General features: G+C 38.7%; 2 protein-coding genes across 6 annotated transcripts; both read left to right on the top strand.

Moving 5' to 3' along the window:
- Positions 1-248: 248 nt before the first annotated feature.
- LOC100707146 (solute carrier family 22 member 5) lies at positions 249-7,997 on the top strand. 4 transcript variants are annotated; one of them, XM_005476161.4, is made up of 10 exons: positions 249-735; positions 936-1,039; positions 1,996-2,150; positions 2,920-3,091; positions 5,056-5,197; positions 5,363-5,454; positions 5,581-5,795; positions 5,895-6,077; positions 7,114-7,249; positions 7,553-7,997. In XM_005476161.4, exons 1-10 carry the CDS (start codon positions 358-360, stop codon positions 7,623-7,625), a joined length of 1,650 nt encoding a protein of 549 aa, XP_005476218.1. In that variant the 5' UTR covers positions 249-357; the 3' UTR covers positions 7,626-7,997. The 4 variants fall into 4 exon arrangements, with proteins under 4 accessions (XP_005476218.1, XP_005476217.1, XP_025755757.1 ...); XM_005476160.4 differs by having other exon boundaries at positions 250-735; positions 5,360-5,454; XM_025899972.1 differs by lacking the exon at positions 249-735 and adding an exon at positions 758-837 and having other exon boundaries at positions 5,360-5,454.
- Positions 7,998-9,427: 1,430 nt separating this feature from the next.
- Positions 9,428-16,181, top strand: map2k2b (mitogen-activated protein kinase kinase 2b). Of its 2 annotated transcripts, none has more exons than XM_003438193.5 (12): positions 9,428-9,693; positions 10,181-10,346; positions 10,424-10,634; positions 11,829-11,975; positions 12,642-12,719; positions 13,022-13,073; positions 13,615-13,739; positions 14,003-14,216; positions 14,489-14,541; positions 14,651-14,712; positions 14,860-14,905; positions 15,111-16,181. In XM_003438193.5, exons 2-12 carry the CDS (start codon positions 10,258-10,260, stop codon positions 15,219-15,221), a joined length of 1,188 nt encoding a protein of 395 aa, XP_003438241.1. In that variant the 5' UTR covers positions 9,428-9,693; positions 10,181-10,257; the 3' UTR covers positions 15,222-16,181. The 2 variants fall into 2 exon arrangements, with proteins under 2 accessions (XP_003438241.1, XP_019203540.1); XM_019347995.2 differs by having other exon boundaries at positions 9,429-9,554.
- Positions 16,182-18,439: the final 2,258 nt, after the last annotated feature.

The following is an 18,439-nucleotide window of genomic DNA, read 5'->3' as shown; positions in this document are numbered from 1 at the left end:
CATCGAGCATTCAGAGAGCGGGGAGTAATCAGCATGTGTAAGCGAAAGAAGTAGCCTAAGTGGCCGATGTTATCCGTACATAAGCCAAATACACCTGTGCAAGTGTTAATACCTGCCCTTCCAGTTTTACCTGGAAGTAAAAGTGTGCTTTGTGGAATGAAAGGTTCAAAAGCAATCCAATGACTGAGCAGTACAGTTACAGTCTGGCAGGTGTCTGCTTTTTTTTTTTTTTTTTTTTTTTTTTTTAATTTCTAACATGTCTCTGCACAGCGTCTCTGGTTTGACATGTTGCATAAGGTATCTTAAAGCAACTCTCTAGAAACAGTTCGCTTGCGTTCCTCCAGGTTTTTTGCGAGCATGTCAAATGGAAAAATCAGAGACTTTGACGAAATCACGTCTTTTCTGGGCGACTACGGGCTCTTTCAAATTCTCATTATGGTTCTGCTCAGTGTAAGTACAATGCCCGCAGGATACATGGGTGTAATTGTGGTTTTTGTTTCGGATACACCCGAACATTATTGCAGAAGCTCAAACAGCTCCACGCGCAACGGCACAGAGTGGGAACAGGGGAATGGTTTCCACGAGCGGGACAGCTGGATGGGACCGGACAGCTGCTCTCGATACAAGCTCAGAGAAAACTGGACAGAAAAAGCAGCCGGCTTCAATGACACAGAGCAGTGTTTGGACGGCTGGGTTTTCAGCACTGACAAATACAGCGCCACCATCGTGTCTGAGGTTCAGTACTGCCTAAATACATATGATCAGTGACAGTCAGCCTGTCGTACACGAATTGTTTCTTATGGCTGTGACATTAAAAGACCACGAGAGCTAAAACTTGTAAAGATTGCTTCATGTATTCGAAATAAACTCACTTTATTCTAATATTTTTGTCTGAAAGTAACCCGAATAACCATATTCTCTCCTTTTAACTGAAGTGGGATCTTGTGTGCGACAATGCATGGAAAGTCCCTTTCTCCACCTCTTTCTTCTTTGTGGGGGCACTTATTGGATCTTTTATTAGTGGACATCTATCAGACCAGTAAGTCTGTCATATAAAAATATGTAATCAACCTTTGTTTAAAAAACGTTAAGATAAGAAAAGGAGGCTGAAAGATATCGTGGCTTTAACAAGTAGCACTTGTCTTTTTTCTTTCTTCACGAGGAAAGGTTAAAAAAGATTCTTACTTACCTGGGTGAATTGAAAACATCATTAAAAGCTTTTAATATATGATTGCTAAAGTGGCCTAAAAATAAAACTAGTTGCTTTAAAGTTTTAGGAGGGGGGTTAAATTGTTTTCAGAATAGAGTTGTCCAGATAAGTCATGTAAAAATATTTAATACTGCAGTCTGAAAGATGCAGGAGTGTGGCTCATAGAGGCTCCTAAATTTAGGTCTGTGTATTAAATGTGCATGCTCTTTTGTGTATGTATTTCCTGGCTGAAAATTATCAGGGGTGTATTTAGAACTCTGTAGGTTTGAGGTTGAAGCCTGCAGAGCTGTTTTCACGTTATCTGAGGCTTGTGTTTGTTTCCAGTTTGGACTCTATGATCCGCTTGTCTCAGCAAGTTGTTTGGTAAACGGATCAAAGATCTGGAAGCAGATATTCAGTCTAAATATCCAGCTAGTTGGCAACATAGCAATATCTAGGAGTGTACGCACTACTGTGATAGAAGGGAATCTTTTTCTTAGTTCATAACAAGCAGGCAAAGCTACAAGTAAGGATTGTCTCTTTCACTTTTAGTTATTGGTATTTGGTATTTTTTAACATGTTTTTATATACTTACATATGTATTATTTGATGAGCTGAAACCAAACAATTTTTAACGGTGGTGCTAACAGAAAAAAATTAAAACCCATACCATCTGAGAGATCTCAAAAAAGTAGAGAGAAGAAAAACTGGTAACCAGCCCAGACTCCTTGTGATACTGTTATGTTTTCATTACATTACATCTTTACATCTCTGTATTCCCTATTTCTGCATAACTTTTCTTACAGATTTGGTAGAAAGCCAGTATTTTTTTTCACTATGATCCTACAAACAGTCACCGCCTTGATCCAGGTCACCTCCGTCAGTTGGGTCATGTTCACTATCCTCAACTGTCTAAGAGGACTTGGCCAAATTTCCAATTTCGTTGCATCACTCGTACTCGGTAAGACAGTCCATTTGCTCCTATGACACTTCAACAAGTCTCTGCATGTATTCTCCAGGGCTGAAACAAAGTGTAGCACAGAGCCATGTTTCTGTTCCTCAGTGTGACGGTGGTTCAAAACTCATTGAAACGTTGTGCTGTACCAATTCATTTTGGGTCTTAAAAACCTGGTTGTACTGTGTTGAGGCAGTTTAAAGAAGCATTAATCAGTATTTCTTGTCTTTGTGTTAAACATATCACATTTGCCTAACACGCACCAGAGGAGACACAAGTTTCTAGTAGGGTTACATCATCCAGCGTAAAAAAAAAAAAAAAATCGTGCCAAACACGGTGACATTTTATAAATAAAAGGTCAGCCAATAGAAGCTTTCATGTGAACGAGCAGAATTAAAGTCTACATAAAAGTTTCTCTAACCCCGAGAGGTTTAATCAGCATCTGTGGTGATCTTAACCATACGGTAATTTATTATATTATTTAATCTCTTCTGACTATGATTGCTGACTCCTGTTTGTCTGAACAAAGCTGTATTTTTCAGCTCCAGAGGTATCTGCATGAAATCAGATAAAGTGCCTCAAGCACTGAAGGAGCATCCCTTTAATCTAAGGCTGTGCTCCTTGAAAGAAAGGCGTTTTGGCTTTTTGTAGCTTACTTTTCATCTCCAAGGCTCTAAGCTAAAGTAAAATACTCCTTTAAGCCATTGTCTCAGAAAACCAATCCTCTCATGTTTCCTTTCATTAAAGCTCAATCCTTCATCTTTGTCTTGTCCAGGTTCTGAAATGCTGAGTAAGTCTGCCAGGGTGACCTACATTCTGCTGGGACACAGTCTTGGGTTTGGCTTTGGTTATGCCTTATTGCCCCTCTTTGCTTACTTCATACGTGGCTGGAGGATGCTGCTGGTTGCTGCTGCCCTCCCAGGCTTCCTATTTATTCCAATGTGGTGGTAAATCTGGATGATGATTCATGTATACTAACCAGTGCACAGAGAATTTTATTAGGAATTTGAGAACCCCTGCATTTCAGTGCATTAATCAGATATTAGTAATGCAATTTTAGAGGAACATGTCAGTATTCGGGTTTTAGCATTCAGTTAGAGGTTACGTAAAAAATCTTAATGGGGAAAGATTTTACCATGATATTATTGTAAGTGCTATCGGCTGTTTTTTTAAAAACATATGAGTCTCTTGGGTTAACTCTAATAAAACATATATAATATTGTGGTCTGATGAAAATGACCAGAGTAGCTGAAACTTACCAATGGCATAGCTAACTCACATAACTGCTGTTTATATTTGTGGTGTTCACGACATGCCCAGCCTTGTCAATAAGGAACAAAGTTCCAGCTATACAAAACTGGAAAATTGAGTCTACAGTTACTTGATCTGTGAAACTCAATTTCCATGTAATGCTTCATGTGGATGTCTCGTAATACATATTTACATACTTTATTTGGATTCAATTCAATGTAGACTGTGAAAGTAACTCTGGAACATTTGATGAATGCAGAGTTTGAACAGAAGTTAGTCAATGCCTGCAAGATAATGTTTTTGTTTAGTCAGATACATTACATGTGCATATTCTATCACTCAGTGTAAGGAATTAGAATATTTTATATTTATCCTTCAATCTAACCAGCCAAGGTAATCTAATCTATTTTTTGGTTTTATTTGTCTTTGGGTGTGTGTGTGTCCTGTTAATATATAACATAAAAAACTATTCAAGTGCAAGTTGCATCAAAGCAAACCAGAAGATTTCTGAAATAATGCCCTTTAGGCAGGCAAGGGCAAATTAGGGAATTTTGAAAATAACCATGACAAAACACAACATATCAGCACAAACATGTCATGCATGTCAAGCACGGTGGTGGAGGGTGGTGATTTGGGTTTGTTTTGCAGCCACAGGACTTGGGCACCTTGCAATCACTAGGCCGACCATGAACACCTCTGTATACAAAAGTATTGTTAAGTCATATGTGAGGCCAGCTGTCGGACAGATAAAGCTTCATCCAAATTGTGTCATGCAATAGGACAATGATTGAAGCCACAGCAGCAAATCTGCAACAGAATGGCTGAAAAACAAAAGAATCAAGGTGTTGCAATGGCCCAGTCAAAGTCCAGATCTCACCCTGACTGAAATGCTGTGGCAAAACCTTAAAAGAGCAAATAAACGAATGCCCACAAACCGCAATGAACTGAAGCAACATTGTAAAAAAGAGTGGGTCAAAGTTCCTTCACAGCGATATGAGAGACTCATAAAGTCATGCAGAAAACTTTTACTTCAAGTTATTGCTGTTAAAGGTGGTTCTACAAGATACTGAATCACAGGGTGTACTTAGTTTTCCAAAGGACTGCTTAGAGTGAAAACAAGTGAGAAATGTCTTTTTCACACGATTGTATATATACTGGAGGAGTGTCCACTACACAGACAGAAAGAGAGAGAGAAAACAACAACCCACTACAGGATCTAAATAAACAGGAATAATGAAATAAAACAGGATTAATAAACCTCAAAATTGGTCTTCATGTATATTCTGACATGTAGATTTAGTTACATCTGATATCACACATCAAATCTGTAATAGGTGTTACTGAAAACTCTTATGCTGTCAAATCCACTGATGATTTTGCTGAGTGATGCATTAAGTCTTTTGTTTTCTTTTAGAAACCAGAATGGCAGACACAAAAAACAAAGTCCAGCCTCACTATCTTTTTACAAGCGCATGAAACTAATTTCTCAAAAGCAAAGTTCACTCACGATCAGTTCAGACAAGATAACACTGTTGTCAGTCAGCCTGGACGACATTTGGGTGACAGTTGTGATAGATAACACGTGTTTTCACTGAATCTAGAAAAATCCCGTTTTGAGGTGTGTTTTGCCATACGCTTTTCGCTGCTCTTGTGTGTGCAGCTTGATTCCTGAGTCGCCTCGTTGGCTTTTGCAGAAAGGTCGAGTGGAGGAGGCTGAACTTGTCATACGTAAGGCTGCCCAGTGGAACAGAGTCCCCGCCCCTGAGGTCATATTCAGAGCTGGGGATTGCTTGGAGCTCATGGTACCATTTTTTTATTTCCTTGAGCTATGAAAGCCATTGTGCTCCAGTATAAAATATGACTTGTATTGTAGTAATCACCATGCAATCTGAAATTATTATATATTCAATGTGGACAGACGAATTTGCTCTATAATGTTCTGTTTCTTTCTGTGTCTAATTCAGCAGAATAAAGATGAAGAAGAGCAGACATACACTTACATGGACTTGATGCGCACCCATAACATAAGGAACATAACAATTTTAGGTGTTTTCATATGGTAATGGGCTTTTCAGAAACATACAGTAATGCCAGATATTCTGTTGCATGTTGTAGTAGCAATAATTATGCTACCTACTGTAAAACAAACTTGTTCTGCTGAGTCTTGATTATGCTTTTTTTGCAGGATCTCTGTGGCCATGGTCTACTATGGGCTCTCTCTCAATAGCAGCAACCTGCATGGAAACATCTACCTCAACTGCTTCATTTCTGCAGCCATTGACATTGTTGTGTATGTAGCCACCTGGCTTCTGATTGATAGGGCTCCACGGCCCACTTTACTCTTCACCACGCTGATGTTCTGCGGTATCATGCTTCTGGTTATAAAGCTGGTTCCTGAAGGTATGTGTACAATATCAGCAGTGCAAGGAATTAACTAGAAGACTTGGTAGATTAGCACATTGTTTAAGCTTTTTCTTATCACTGCCTTTTTCTTTCCAGACATGCCCATCATGTTCCAGGTGTTGGCTTTGGTGGGAAAGATTGGTGTATCTGCTGCTTACTGCTTTATCTACGTGTTTTTCACCGAGCTGATGCCCACTGTGGTCAGGAACATGGGCTTGGGGATCTGCGCCACAGCTGCACGAATAGGAGCTATCATATGTCCTTATTTACTTTACATGGGTAAGTGTGCTTTCTTTTTGTTTTTCGGTCAGATAGCTTAGCGGAGGTGCAGGGGCATCAAAGCTGAAGCAATAATATGCATGTTCGGGGCTAATCTGGCATTTTAGCATTGTTGCCTCACAGCGAGAAGAGTTATATCCATGTTGGGGCATTTCTGTGTGGAGTTGGTACATTTTCCTCGTGTGTGAGTAGTCTGGCTCCTTCCTACTGTCTATAGATGTGTGGGGTTAGGTTAACTGTAGATGCGAAGCATCTATGGTTGTCTGTCTCACCCTATGATAATTAAGTCTCCCGGCGACCCTAAAACGGATAAGCAGAAGAAACTGCATGGATGGACTTTGATTGGACAGCCTAACATTGCATCCCGGTTTGATCATGATTTCTGTAATAGGTTTGCAGTTCATGAGCCTGAGTGAAGGAACTCGTGACAACAGAACTGACCTTAATGTGTAAAATCAACAGAGACCACTTTCAAATGACAAAGTCCACATTAGGATTGATGGTTTACTAAATAACACTATGCATGCAGTTATTATCAGAGGCCTCATCCTCATTTCTACTGTGACCTAGAGTTGTCATGTGTGACTTAGGATTTATATCAAAAATTCATGCAACATACAGTCTTGGTTACAGACAACCTCTTATAAGTGGTTTTATTAAGGAAGTCTGTGTTTTCCAGACTTCTCCTGAAATTATTGTTAGTTGGTTACATTTTTGTATATTCATTTTCCCAATGGTTTTCTCATCTTCTCTGGACTCTGTATATCTTTTTGATTCGGAAACACATCTTGGTAACCTGACCTCCTTCCATTATTGTGTACAAAAGAATGTGCTAACACCATTTTTCCATTTTTCCTTTTTGGTTTTTTGTTCCCTGTATATTGCTTTATTGGTCTGGTTTTAAATGTATTTGTAAATTTTGTAATATAATTCTTAATGCCTGTGTATCGTGCACATTTTCATGATGTGGAAATCCTTTTAACAGTGAATAGATCTCTCATAGTTCCATTTTAAATGCCTTTTATTTTTCTTGCAGGTCTATACAGCAAGATCCTTCCCTACATCATTTTTGGGACAGCCAGTATCATGGCTGCAGCCGTTAGCATGTTGTTGCCAGACACCAGAAACAGCAAACTCCCTGACCTTCTCACCCAGACCAAACACATCAGACGGTATGTTGTTGATGGATGTACCGAGTTCAGATTTCCCTTTTTTTTAATGGCGTAATGTTTGTGGATGGGAGTACAGTATAACCATGACCTGAAATTAAAGGATCCGGCTTTTGATAATAAGTCTGTTACTAATGTATTTGTATTATACAGTATATACAAACACACTGACTTGAATCAGAAACATTTTAATTAAAAGGAGCAAAAATTCTTCAGAGCCAACTGAATCACAGCATTTTTTTAGTGTATTTTAGCCATTCTTATTTACCTGTTCATTCTGCCTTCATTTCTCTTTATATCTTTAAGCTTCTCCTGCTGTTCAAAGGAAACTCTTTCAACCCAACCTGATGCAACTGAAGGCTTCAAAGAAGTGAACTAGAGTGCCATCTGCTGAAAGGAAATCACACAGCAAGTGTGGAAGGACCACATGCATTTGAAGATGAGCAGTATTGTTAGAATTAAGATGTGTCTGTAAGACTGTGAGAGGTAAATCTCAGGAAGGTTCACTGAGCTTCTTTGTTCTTGTCAAGGAGAATTAGTGATATAATTACATTCCTGGGTTTACACTTTCCCCATCCAGAGTCTTAAATGGTGCTTTTGGTTTTAGCCTACACAATTGTTTGTTTGTTTATTTGTTTGTTTTTCAGAATGTATTTTTATGGACTCTTGTATTTACAACATTTATTAAAATAAACTGCATCTCACAATGAGGTAGACAAAAAATAAATTGTGTAGATGGTTTTGAAATAGATTTGTCTAATTTGATTAGTCTTCTTCATTTCATTATATTGTGCTAGGAAAATCAGATTATTGAAACATGCAAAAATACATTCGGAATACAAAAATAGTTTGCACAATTCTAAAGAGCCTGAAAGTGGTACCACCCTTATTTTTCAGTATGTCCTGAACTCTTTTAAGCTTTCTTAGGAATAGTTCTCCAGGCTTCTTGAACAAGATGCAAGCTCTTCTTTTTTGTTTGTTGGCTGTATTTTCTTCCCAATGTTGTGGTCCAGATTCTGAGGAGGCAAATCCATCACTGCCAGTGTTCCACTAAAGACATGATTTTCAGATCGTGTTCATTTGTTTCTTCAATATTTTTTTTTTCTCTGAAGAACACACTGAACACCATGCTGACATGCTGTGTTTGAGCTAATAGCTCTTACAAAGTGATTCTTTTCTAGGCTGTCTGTTATGTGTAGACACAACACTGGTTTCAAAGTGCCTTTTTTTGCTTCCATGATTCATAGGCCAGTGTTAAATGGCTTAATACCAATAAACAGATACATAGTCTTCTGAAAATGGTCAGGTACAACGACTTGGCCAAACCTGAGTGAAAAATCAACCAATGTCCAAAGGAAAAAAAAAAGAGGGTCTTTAGAAAGTCTGGAGAATTATTGCCCATGATAACTTACAAAAAAATACATAAATACAAGAAAGGCTGGCAGTGTGGAAGCATGAAATAAAGAAATGAAGGCTGGCTTGAGACCTTCGCACAGTAATGTACATTGGTAATCCGAGGAAGAAGAGCAGTCACAATAGAAAACCTCAGGCCTCCATTTTGTGCTTCTGGTGATCCAGGGATGAATTGTTAGCCAATCAAAACAGGCAGCTTGGCAAGGCTACAGATCCGAAAGACTTTCAAGCTGTACCATCAGCTTCATTTTTATTTATTTATATAAATAAATATTTGAAAAGCCAGCATTCCGGATAATGTTCTAAAGAAATAAGTGTTATTACTGCCTACAAAGACAGATCCCTATGTCTTTGAAGGCAGGTTAACAAATAGAAAGAACTTTAAATCTTTTGTTTTTTTAATTATTTTACAGTATTTTTTACAACTTTATTATTTCCCATTTTAAGAAACAAAAAAGGCCCTCATAGCATGTATTCACTAAAGTCCTTTGTACAAAAGGTTCCACGTTTTAAAAAATGTAATGTAAACACACAAGTAGAGCGATTAAATAAAATAAGTTTTTAAAAAATCTAATTAAATTGAAATGATCAATTAACGTGACTAATTTACGGCTTTTGTTTAATTTTTTAATTTTTCCTTTTTTACTAAAGCGTTTCAATTCATTCGGCCATCTGTTTACGTATGCTTTAGTATCTGTGGTAAGCGTCTACATGTCAGCGTTCATGTCGCGCAGCTGTCTAAAATATCGCGAGATTGGTACTCCGGACTACATAAGGCGCAGTCTTGAGTACACCGCGCCCCCGTGATCATCCCTGCTGAAGACACTAGAGCCCGGTGTCTACAGCAATAACACACCTTCCCCGCTGAACGAAGATATTGGGATAAAACAGCCAGTTAAGCTGATGTTTCTAACTTAAACAAAGGGGGAAGTCACTGGAAGAAAAGTGAACGAACAGCCGCTCGCTTCGACTCGCGTTAAATGTGCGGCTGTCACGCAACAGCTAGCAGATGAAGTTAGCTAGCTAGCTAACGTGTAGGTGCTGATAGTTATGGCTTTAGCTTTGAAAATCTTCTGTTTGCCTTTACGTTGTAGCTAGTTAACCCTCGATTAATTGGACATTTACATTTTGGTGTAAGTGCGGTGACCATTATGCTAGTTGTCGTGCTAACCAGTTCGAACAAGTTACTGTTACGTCTACTCATCTAACATTAACCTAGCTAGCTAAGACTGGTGTTATATTACCGTATTTGTATTCATAATTTGACGTGTCGCTCTTCTTGTAGTAAATTAGATTTAAGCTGAGTCAGAGGTTAAACCGGCTTTGATTTGAAGAGACAAATTAAGTAAGTTTAGCCAGGTTAACTGTCCTACCTGTTAACAGCTAAACTGACAGAAAACGTCAGGTTACTACAGATAACATCTAGTCTACAAGACAGTGTTTGCCTATTATCTAACCTCCCAAAGTTGCACGTGCTAATCACAGGCCCCTTACCTTGTCTGCAATTTCTAAATCATATAGATTACAGGATCTTATCATCTGTAGCTGTAGAGGAAAGTGTCACTCAGTCCAAGTTCATATTTTACCCTCAAGTAAACATGGCTCCTAAAAAGAGACCAGTGCCCTTAAACATTGCTCCTGCTAGTGATGGATTATCCACCTCCACCAATACAGAGATTACATCTGAGTAAGTTGACCTGCTGACTTAAAATATTGCAGTTGTTTAAAAAGATGTTATTCTAAACTGTGTCTTAATTTTATCAGGGCCAATTTAGAAGCGTTGAAGAAAATACTGGAGGAGCTGGACCTGGATGAACAGCAAAAGAAAAGATTAGAAGCTTTCCTTACCCAGAAGGCCAAGGTTGGGGAGCTGAAAGATGATGACTTCCATCGTATCTGCGAGCTGGGTGCAGGCAACGGAGGAGTGGTCAACAAGGAGTGCCACAAACCTTCAGGCATAATCATGGCCAGAAAAGTGAGATTTTGCAATTATAAAACAAAAAACTGTTGGGTCTGTTATACTCAATCTGGTGATAAAATGCTAGAGTTGTTCTTCCTGGTCTTAGTGTTCACCCTTTGATACCCATTTAATTAGAGCTGGGCGATATAAGATTTCATATCATGATATGTTTTTTTTTTCATTTCTGGCGATAACGATATATATCACGATATAAGCCAAATAACTATATTTGTAAGATTTAAATGTGCCGTTGCTCACAAGTAAAATGTGAAATAATTAGCAGCTTGTTTTAATTTAAATATTTATTTCCCATAATAAGTTCAACAGGGTAGATGTACTTAAGGAACATGAGACTTCAGTTTCAGATAAATAAAGGCAAATATTGCAAACTACACAAAACGCAGCCGCTAAAGCGTTTAAGTTTCAAAATAGAACAAACAAAACAGACTACTAAATTGTCAATTCCACTTAGAAACAAAATTTTAATTCTAAAAATAAATCTTAGTTTGTTTTACAGAAGAACAGACAAAATTGACTAACTTTTGTCAATATCAAATAAACTGAGAACTAAAAGCAAATTCTCAATCTCTCCTTGTTGTATAGCTTAGCTTTTCAAACAGTTTTAACAGTGACTTTAGTCTGACAAAAGCCGAATGACGAATTGGCGCTTTCAGTCAGAGATTGAGCATGCACCGGTTTATTGTATTTCCAGACTTGCTTTCGGCACATTTTACAGTGCGCGCTACTCTGTTTTTTGTCAGACTTGAAATAGCCGAAATACCTTCACACTACGGAACTTCTATGGCCCTTCCGTTCGACAAGCTCTCCGGCATTGGAACCATCATCGTTTTTTTTCTTCGGTAACCTTCGCTCACGCTCTCGGTTGATTTTTCTCTAGTCAGCAAACTCATTTCCTTCATTACCTGGGCAGCCCGGCTGGCTGCTTCCCAAACAAATACACATGTGCGCCTTGGCACTTGTGCTGCGCGTAACAAGTCACGTGACGTGACGCTGCGGCTGTGATTGGTTCGGCTCTGCGCTACTTAATTTGGATTGGCTGTTCTTCTCTTTTTTTAAGAGGACAAGAGAGATGAGGCCTATCGCAATAGTTTAATTTTTCTATCGAGAAAAAGTTATTTCGCAATACATATCGTTATCGTTCTATTGCCCAGCTCTACATTTAATATAACACCTTTCTTCTGTGTTTAGCTCATACATTTAGAAATAAAACCTGCAATAAGAAACCAGATCATCAGAGAGCTCCAGGTACTACACGAGTGTAATTCTCCCTACATTGTGGGCTTCTATGGAGCTTTTTACAGCGATGGAGAAATCAGCATCTGCATGGAACACATGGTAAGAGCTCAAAAATTGTATTCCAGTATTGTCTTTTGATCCCGACAAAGATATCATCTTTTCTCTTATCTGTTGTTAACGTGCTGAAGACTTATAGAGATGACAACTGGATTAAAGAGTGTTTTTTTTTACCCAAACAATCAAATTATGTTGTCTAAAATCCCTATCCATTTTGCCTAATGTCTTTGTAAGTGAGTTAATCGTGTGTGTGTGTGTGTGTGTGTGTGTGTGTACATGCGTGTATGCATATGCAGCAGTAATTTGTTGGAAGTGGGTTAATGAGGTACACAAACTGTGTTAATTCTTTACAGTGTACACAAAAAGGATAGAATAATGTAGCCAGTCACTGGCTACATTAGTCGCCTTGAGGTCTTCTTTTCTCTCACCTGACAGTGCCTTCTTCCTTGTCCCAAGATATACACTCACCATCTGATATACTTATTCCTAATCCTGCCAATTCTTGCCACTCTCAATGTACATCTCAGTTCAATCTTTAATTGAATTCCACTTCATTTTCATCATCAGCCCCTAACAGACGCAGGTCATAACTGTTTTTCAGAATCAATCTGTCAACATTTTCATTTACTTTCTGAATACTCAGTCTTCAGGCTGCCTTCTGTTATTTTAGCACTCGTATCACAAGTTGCTGTAATCTCTCTGGTATAGGATGGTGGCTCTCTGGACCAGGTGATGAAAGAAGCAAAGCGGATTCCTGAAGAGATTCTGGGCAAAGTCAGCATTGCTGTAAGTATATTATTTTTTGCTCTCATGTTAATGCACTGATGTGAAACAATGTAGTGTTTTAATTTAATTAATTGAGGCGTTTAAAAAAAAAAAAACAACAAATATCCAAACAATCAAGCTCTGTCATAGTTATGTTATGATTTGTTTTGAGATTAGGATCAAAATAACCATACTTGCTTTGTGCAAGTGCATCTAAACACCTTTCACTCTTAGTTCAGGATGAGTTCTGTCATATTGTTTTCTGTAGCATCAAGCCTGTTTAGCGTCATTGACTTCCTTAATTTTTCTCCATTTTGAAACAGGTTTTGAGAGGCCTTGCCTACCTAAGAGAAAAACATCAAATCATGCATAGAGGTATGATGCATGACGTTTATGATTGTATCTTGAATAAATGAGTTTCATCTGCAAGTATGATGTGGAGCAGTTTCTATTTACAGCCTAGTTTGATCTCAAGTGGGCCAGATCAGTTAAAGAACTGCATAATAACATCTTACTATAACGATCGTTGTGTGCATGTATGTTTGTTCCCAACTCCTCCTAGACCCCGTTCATTATTCTGGATTCAACTTGCCATATACATTTTTTGGAACTAAACTGTGTTTTACTCTTTTTGAAAGAAACAAGTTGGACTAGTAATATTTTCCATACAGATTGACTTGGGTATTAAAACTTTCATCACTTTTCCCAGAAAAGCAGTGTGGCTTGTTGACAATTGAGGATATTTATGATTTTACTACAACTTCGACACTTTGCAAAGCTATCCAGAGGATCTTAGTGGATCCTTTGGTGGTCTGATTCTGGGCCTCAGGCTGTTTGACATCCATAGTATAGAGATTCAGTAGGATAACATTTTCATATAATTTTATAAGTAATAAAATGTCCTTTTTATTCTCAGATGTGAAGCCCTCAAACATCCTGGTAAACTCACGCGGGGAGATCAAGCTGTGTGACTTCGGTGTGAGTGGGCAGCTCATAGACTCGATGGCCAATTCCTTTGTTGGGACAAGATCCTACATGTCGGTATGTTTGAGTCTGTTTATGAAACCAGTGTACAAGTTTGTTCTGCATCAGTGTTCATTTTATGTGAGAATCTTTTAAACTCATTTTAGGTCAGTAGCTTAAATAACAGAATTCTTATCTGATAATTTTGGTGAAGAGATTTATCCACTGATACATATTTAACTTGAGATTAATGCTTCAGCCTTTTGAACAGTGTTCAACAGTTCCATATTACTATAATAAAGAATTGATGATTGTTTTGTGTGTTTATGTTTGATGTCTAGCCTGAGAGATTGCAGGGGACTCATTACTCTGTGCAGTCTGATGTGTGGAGTATGGGCTTGTCCCTTGTAGAGCTGTCAGTTGGACGCTTTCCCATCCCCCCTCCAGATGCTAAGGAGCTGGAGGCCATATTTGGACGACCGATCTTGGATGATGCACAGGGAGAGACCCACAGCACATCCCCTAGACCCAGACCTCCGGGTAGACCTGTTAGTGGTAAGCTACACAATCATCCATGTGTGTTTCAGGTGGCTGGCTGGAAAGTGCAGTAGGCAAACCTTGCATGCGCACGGCTCCAAGTTTCCACATGAGAAATCACGTAACTTGCTGATATCAGTGAATTGGACACTCTGATTTATGAACCTGTCTGCTCCGTGAATGCTCGATGCCCCAAAGGAATGTTTGCCATGTTTTTAATTGAAGGGTTTTTTTCTGACTGAGTTCTCACTTGTTTTGTTAAACTGACTTCATCGTGGCTCTTTCCCCAGGCCACGGTCCAGTAATGGCTATCTTTGAACTACTAGACTACATTGTCAATGAGGTAAGATTACAAGAAGTAATCCAAAGCAGCATTTATTGTCAACCACGTAAAATCATGGAAGGAGTCGCTTTCTGCTGTTTATACTACAACATTTTCTTTTAACTTTCAGCCACCACCTAAACTACCCCATGGAGTATTCACCCCTGATTTTCAGGATTTTGTGACCAAGTGGTGAGACATTTGAAAACTCAACCTATTGCTCACCTTTCCTCACTTACACATCTTAAGCGTCAAGTAACATGACAAGTAATAGTGACATAACATTGGATTACATGTTTACTAACTTGATGGACGATTTTGATCTTCTTTTGTGTCCAGTCTCATCAAAAATCCAGCAGACAGGGCTGACTTAAAAATGTTAATGGTAAGTGTCAGTTTGACTTTAAGTTCCCTATTTTTTTTTTAAACAGATTATCACAAAGTAAAATATGTGACAGGCCTAAATCACTATATCATTTTTTTTATAGTAAAAAAACTTCTCAGCTAAACTGGCAATGCTGTTTAACTTGATAGCAACCATATATTTAGTCAGCTGAGTTACTGTATTGTTTATATTTGTGCTTTTTCAGAACCACACGTTTATCAAGCGGTCTGAGGCAGAGGAGGTGGATTTCGCTGGGTGGCTTTGTAAAACAATGGAACTGAACCAACCCAGCACTCCCACACGCACTACAGATTGAGCTACGTATATTCACTCAGACATTATGTAAAAACATGAAGAAGCTGCTGCCTAAAACTGTACATTCAGATATACTGTATTACACCTTGTGTGACACATCCTCCCTCAGGTGGATCCGTAAAAGCTTCATCTTCAAATCAGCTCTATTGATATTTTATCACGTAATTCACATCCCAGGATAGATACTTAAACAACACACACAAATGATTGTTGGAAATGTTGACAGCATAGATTATTACAGGTTTATTCGGTTCAGGATTTTGACTCATTAAGCCACATATCTGCGCCACTGCTGCACTAATATTATTATTATTTTTTTTTTTTCCCCCAGTAGCTTTCTGACATACAGCTGATTGTACACATACTGTATAGAATTGTAAAAGACTTACTTGGAAAGGTTCATAAAACAGAACAAAAGAAATAACCAATATTTGTAATTTCATCCCCAGCCCCCCTAAATCCAATGCAGTTTTCCAGCTTTCTTGTCTGAAATTTTCTGAAGTGCTCTGAGGCTTACGCTGTTTTCACACATGCACTGGAAAATGTTGAAAGAATCCGGTGTGGATACTCACCCAGTTGCTCTGGGTAACATGCGGCTCCGCTGGGTAATGTCCAATTAAGGGCTGCAGTGGATGTTTGAAAACAGCATTACAGTACAAGTATGTCAATCCCAGTTATTACAATCATGGTTAGGCTTTGTGTGTCTGCAGAAAAATATACTTATGAGTTTCTTTATGTCTGTTATGCAAATACACTGAAAAATGTAAGGATTAGCTTATTTTACTGAACAGGTTGCGTGCATCTGAGATGTTTCTGAAGTTTCTTGCTTTTCTTAACATGGCAGATTTCTACAAATTTTGAGATGTCTTGAGGTGAAGCACAATGTTTCATGCTTTACAGCATGACCCTCTTGTCAAAGCCAAAAATAATTAAAAAAAAAAGTTTTTACAAACGTTAAAAATACTCTCTGTTCTCTGTTCCCTCTGTGTTATAGGGTTATGTTTTATTTTGTTTTGTTTTTAAAGTTAAACATCTCTGCATTTTCCCTCTGCAGGTTTGGTATGTTTAGTAAAAGACTTCCTTTGCAAATCCTAGAAATTCAGCCCTGGGCAGATTCTGCTTTTAAGAAGGCTGCTTTTATCCCTTGAATGAACTCCATCATGGCTCAATGGGCATTGTCAGCTTAAACAAATTATCATTTTTTTGTATACCCTCTAATGTAAACAACAGGATGTGGATTGGCCATGTGCATCCTGCGTTAGGGCATTTTGACTGTGTCCTGTCACCACCAGTTTAAAAACATAGATTGGGGTAAATTCTTCAGAAACTTGATAAATCACAATGCTTCGGAGATGAATAAATGGTATGCACTGTGACTTCCAAGCATGATAGCTTCATTTACTGAAATATCACATCTGTCTTACACTTGTTTCACCAGAAGGGGGAAGCATATTGGGTGTATAGTACTGAGGACCTCCTGAACAAATACTAAAAAATAAAGTATAAGATATAATAGTATTCATATCTAAATATATCTGGGCTGAGAGATGCATTCTGAGGGCACTTCTGCTACCAAGTTAACGATTGCATAATTGAATGAAGCTTAAGCTTGATATTGACCTGAACCACTACCAGGTAAAGAAAAAAAAAAATCCCAAAACTATCTAGTGTTGATTAAGCGCCTTCTCTTAAATGGGTGTCAACTTGCAGGATTAAAATGTAAGACACTGAGGTGTGAGAACGATACGGTGTTGCAGTATGCGTGGTGGCTAAGTGTTGACGGGAGGGGGACTAATGCAGCATAAAAACAGCAAAGTCTGCAGTCATTAATATGCAAATATGCAAATGAGAGGGTAATTAAGATTGGGCGTTTGTCAGTGGCTCTTTGATTGCTAATGAATTCCAATCTGCAAGAAAGGGGGAGGGGATGATGAGCTAAAAATTAGGAAAAAGAACAGGATGACATTGTGCTCCTCTGTCTTTCTTACAATAATAAGGAAACGAGTGCAGCATGAAGGCTTTTACCAAACATTGCAGTTTTGTTTGTTTTTTTAGCTTGCGTCAGATACTAAAAAGGCCGTCGCAGTTGAAAACATGAAAGATACCTCTCACTAGAAACGCTGGTGCTAAAAATCAGTTTCAGCACGAGCAAACATCTCAGAAAAATGGGGTGGGGAGCGTGTGCCAACGACAATTAACCATTCACACCGTCGGTGAGCAGTCAGCATGGCAGGCTTGAGCCACCGCAGGAAGGTAGAATGATTTCTGCTCATTAAGAGTGATGGGGCTGACCCCTGTTGAGAGATGCTCAGGTATCTTGGTGGGGGATGTGCACTGCCAGCATGGTGTGTGTCACAAACAGTGTTATTTTGGCAAATGGGGACCTGCAGTTCACACACGAGCACACACACACACACACACTGCTGTTATTGCTGTTTCAGTGGTCCCCTGACACTAGTACGTCTTCCTCTGTGTGACATGTGAAATGAGAGGACGTATACGTGAAATAAAAACAAATTGGAAGAGAATAATAGTGTAAGACAGCTGCTCAAATGGTGTAATGACTTCATCAAAATGCTACCACTTTATATATTTGAGTCGGCTACAGCTATGATGCTGTGTCACACAAAAAAATCCCACTAAAAATCTGGATGAATCTTCTGTCAGTGAATCTAATCAGCAGTGTGATGTTAGTTTTTTTTTTTTTTTTTTGTGTGTGTGTGTGTGTCTTACTAAATACTTTCCCAAATTCTTGAAACAGGATTGCAAGTACAAGAGCTCAAGCTAATCTATTTGAAATGGTGTGTTAGCAGCTGATCAGAGTTTTGCTCTGTTTGCTGCATGAAAGACTGTGTTTGTGTGTGTGTTAGGAGAGGGGGGGCTGTATTTTTTACAGGAAACAGGAAACCAGAAGTCATAACAGGATGCCCCAGGTTTTGATACTGTACCTGATGCGTGGGTGGCTGTATGGGGGTAACCCATTTACAAAGCCTTAGAGCCTTCGACTAGAAGAAGAAGAAAGGGCCCAGGAAAGAGTAGGTGGTGAGGAGGGTATACGCTTTGGGGTTAGGAAAATGGAGTTCCACTCTAAATATAGCCCTTTTTTTCTTTCTTGCACCATACCGTACAACCTTAACGTCGCATTTCCTCAATTCCCTTTGTCCTACTTCTAAAAAGGCAACAGACCAAAGAACGTTTGATGTTTGGCATAGAGCGGCG

The sequence above is a fragment of the Oreochromis niloticus genome, linkage group LG18, assembly GCF_001858045.2.
Source record: "Oreochromis niloticus isolate F11D_XX linkage group LG18, O_niloticus_UMD_NMBU, whole genome shotgun sequence".
NCBI classification, from domain to species: domain Eukaryota; kingdom Metazoa; phylum Chordata; class Actinopteri; order Cichliformes; family Cichlidae; genus Oreochromis; species Oreochromis niloticus.
This window is presented reverse-complemented; position numbering and strand designations above follow the sequence as displayed.

Bases quoted from the DNA above. Each gene is read 5' to 3' on its own strand.
- map2k2b (XM_003438193.5), top strand. From the start codon at position 10,258: ATGGCTCCTAAAAAGAGACCAGTGCCCTTAAACATTGCTCCTGCTAGT. The intron at 11,976-12,641 runs GTAAGAGCTCAA...TCTCTGGTATAG, and splicing joins GCATCTGCATGGAACACATG to GATGGTGGCTCTCTGGACCA. The intron at 14,217-14,488 runs GTAAGCTACACA...CTCTTTCCCCAG, and splicing joins TCCGGGTAGACCTGTTAGTG to GCCACGGTCCAGTAATGGCT.
- LOC100707146 (XM_005476160.4), top strand. From the start codon at position 358: ATGTCAAATGGAAAAATCAGAGACTTTGACGAAATCACGTCTTTTCTG. The intron at 1,040-1,995 runs GTAAGTCTGTCA...CTTTTCTTACAG, and splicing joins AGTGGACATCTATCAGACCA to ATTTGGTAGAAAGCCAGTAT. The intron at 5,455-5,580 runs GTAATGGGCTTT...CTTTTTTTGCAG, and splicing joins ATTTTAGGTGTTTTCATATG to GATCTCTGTGGCCATGGTCT.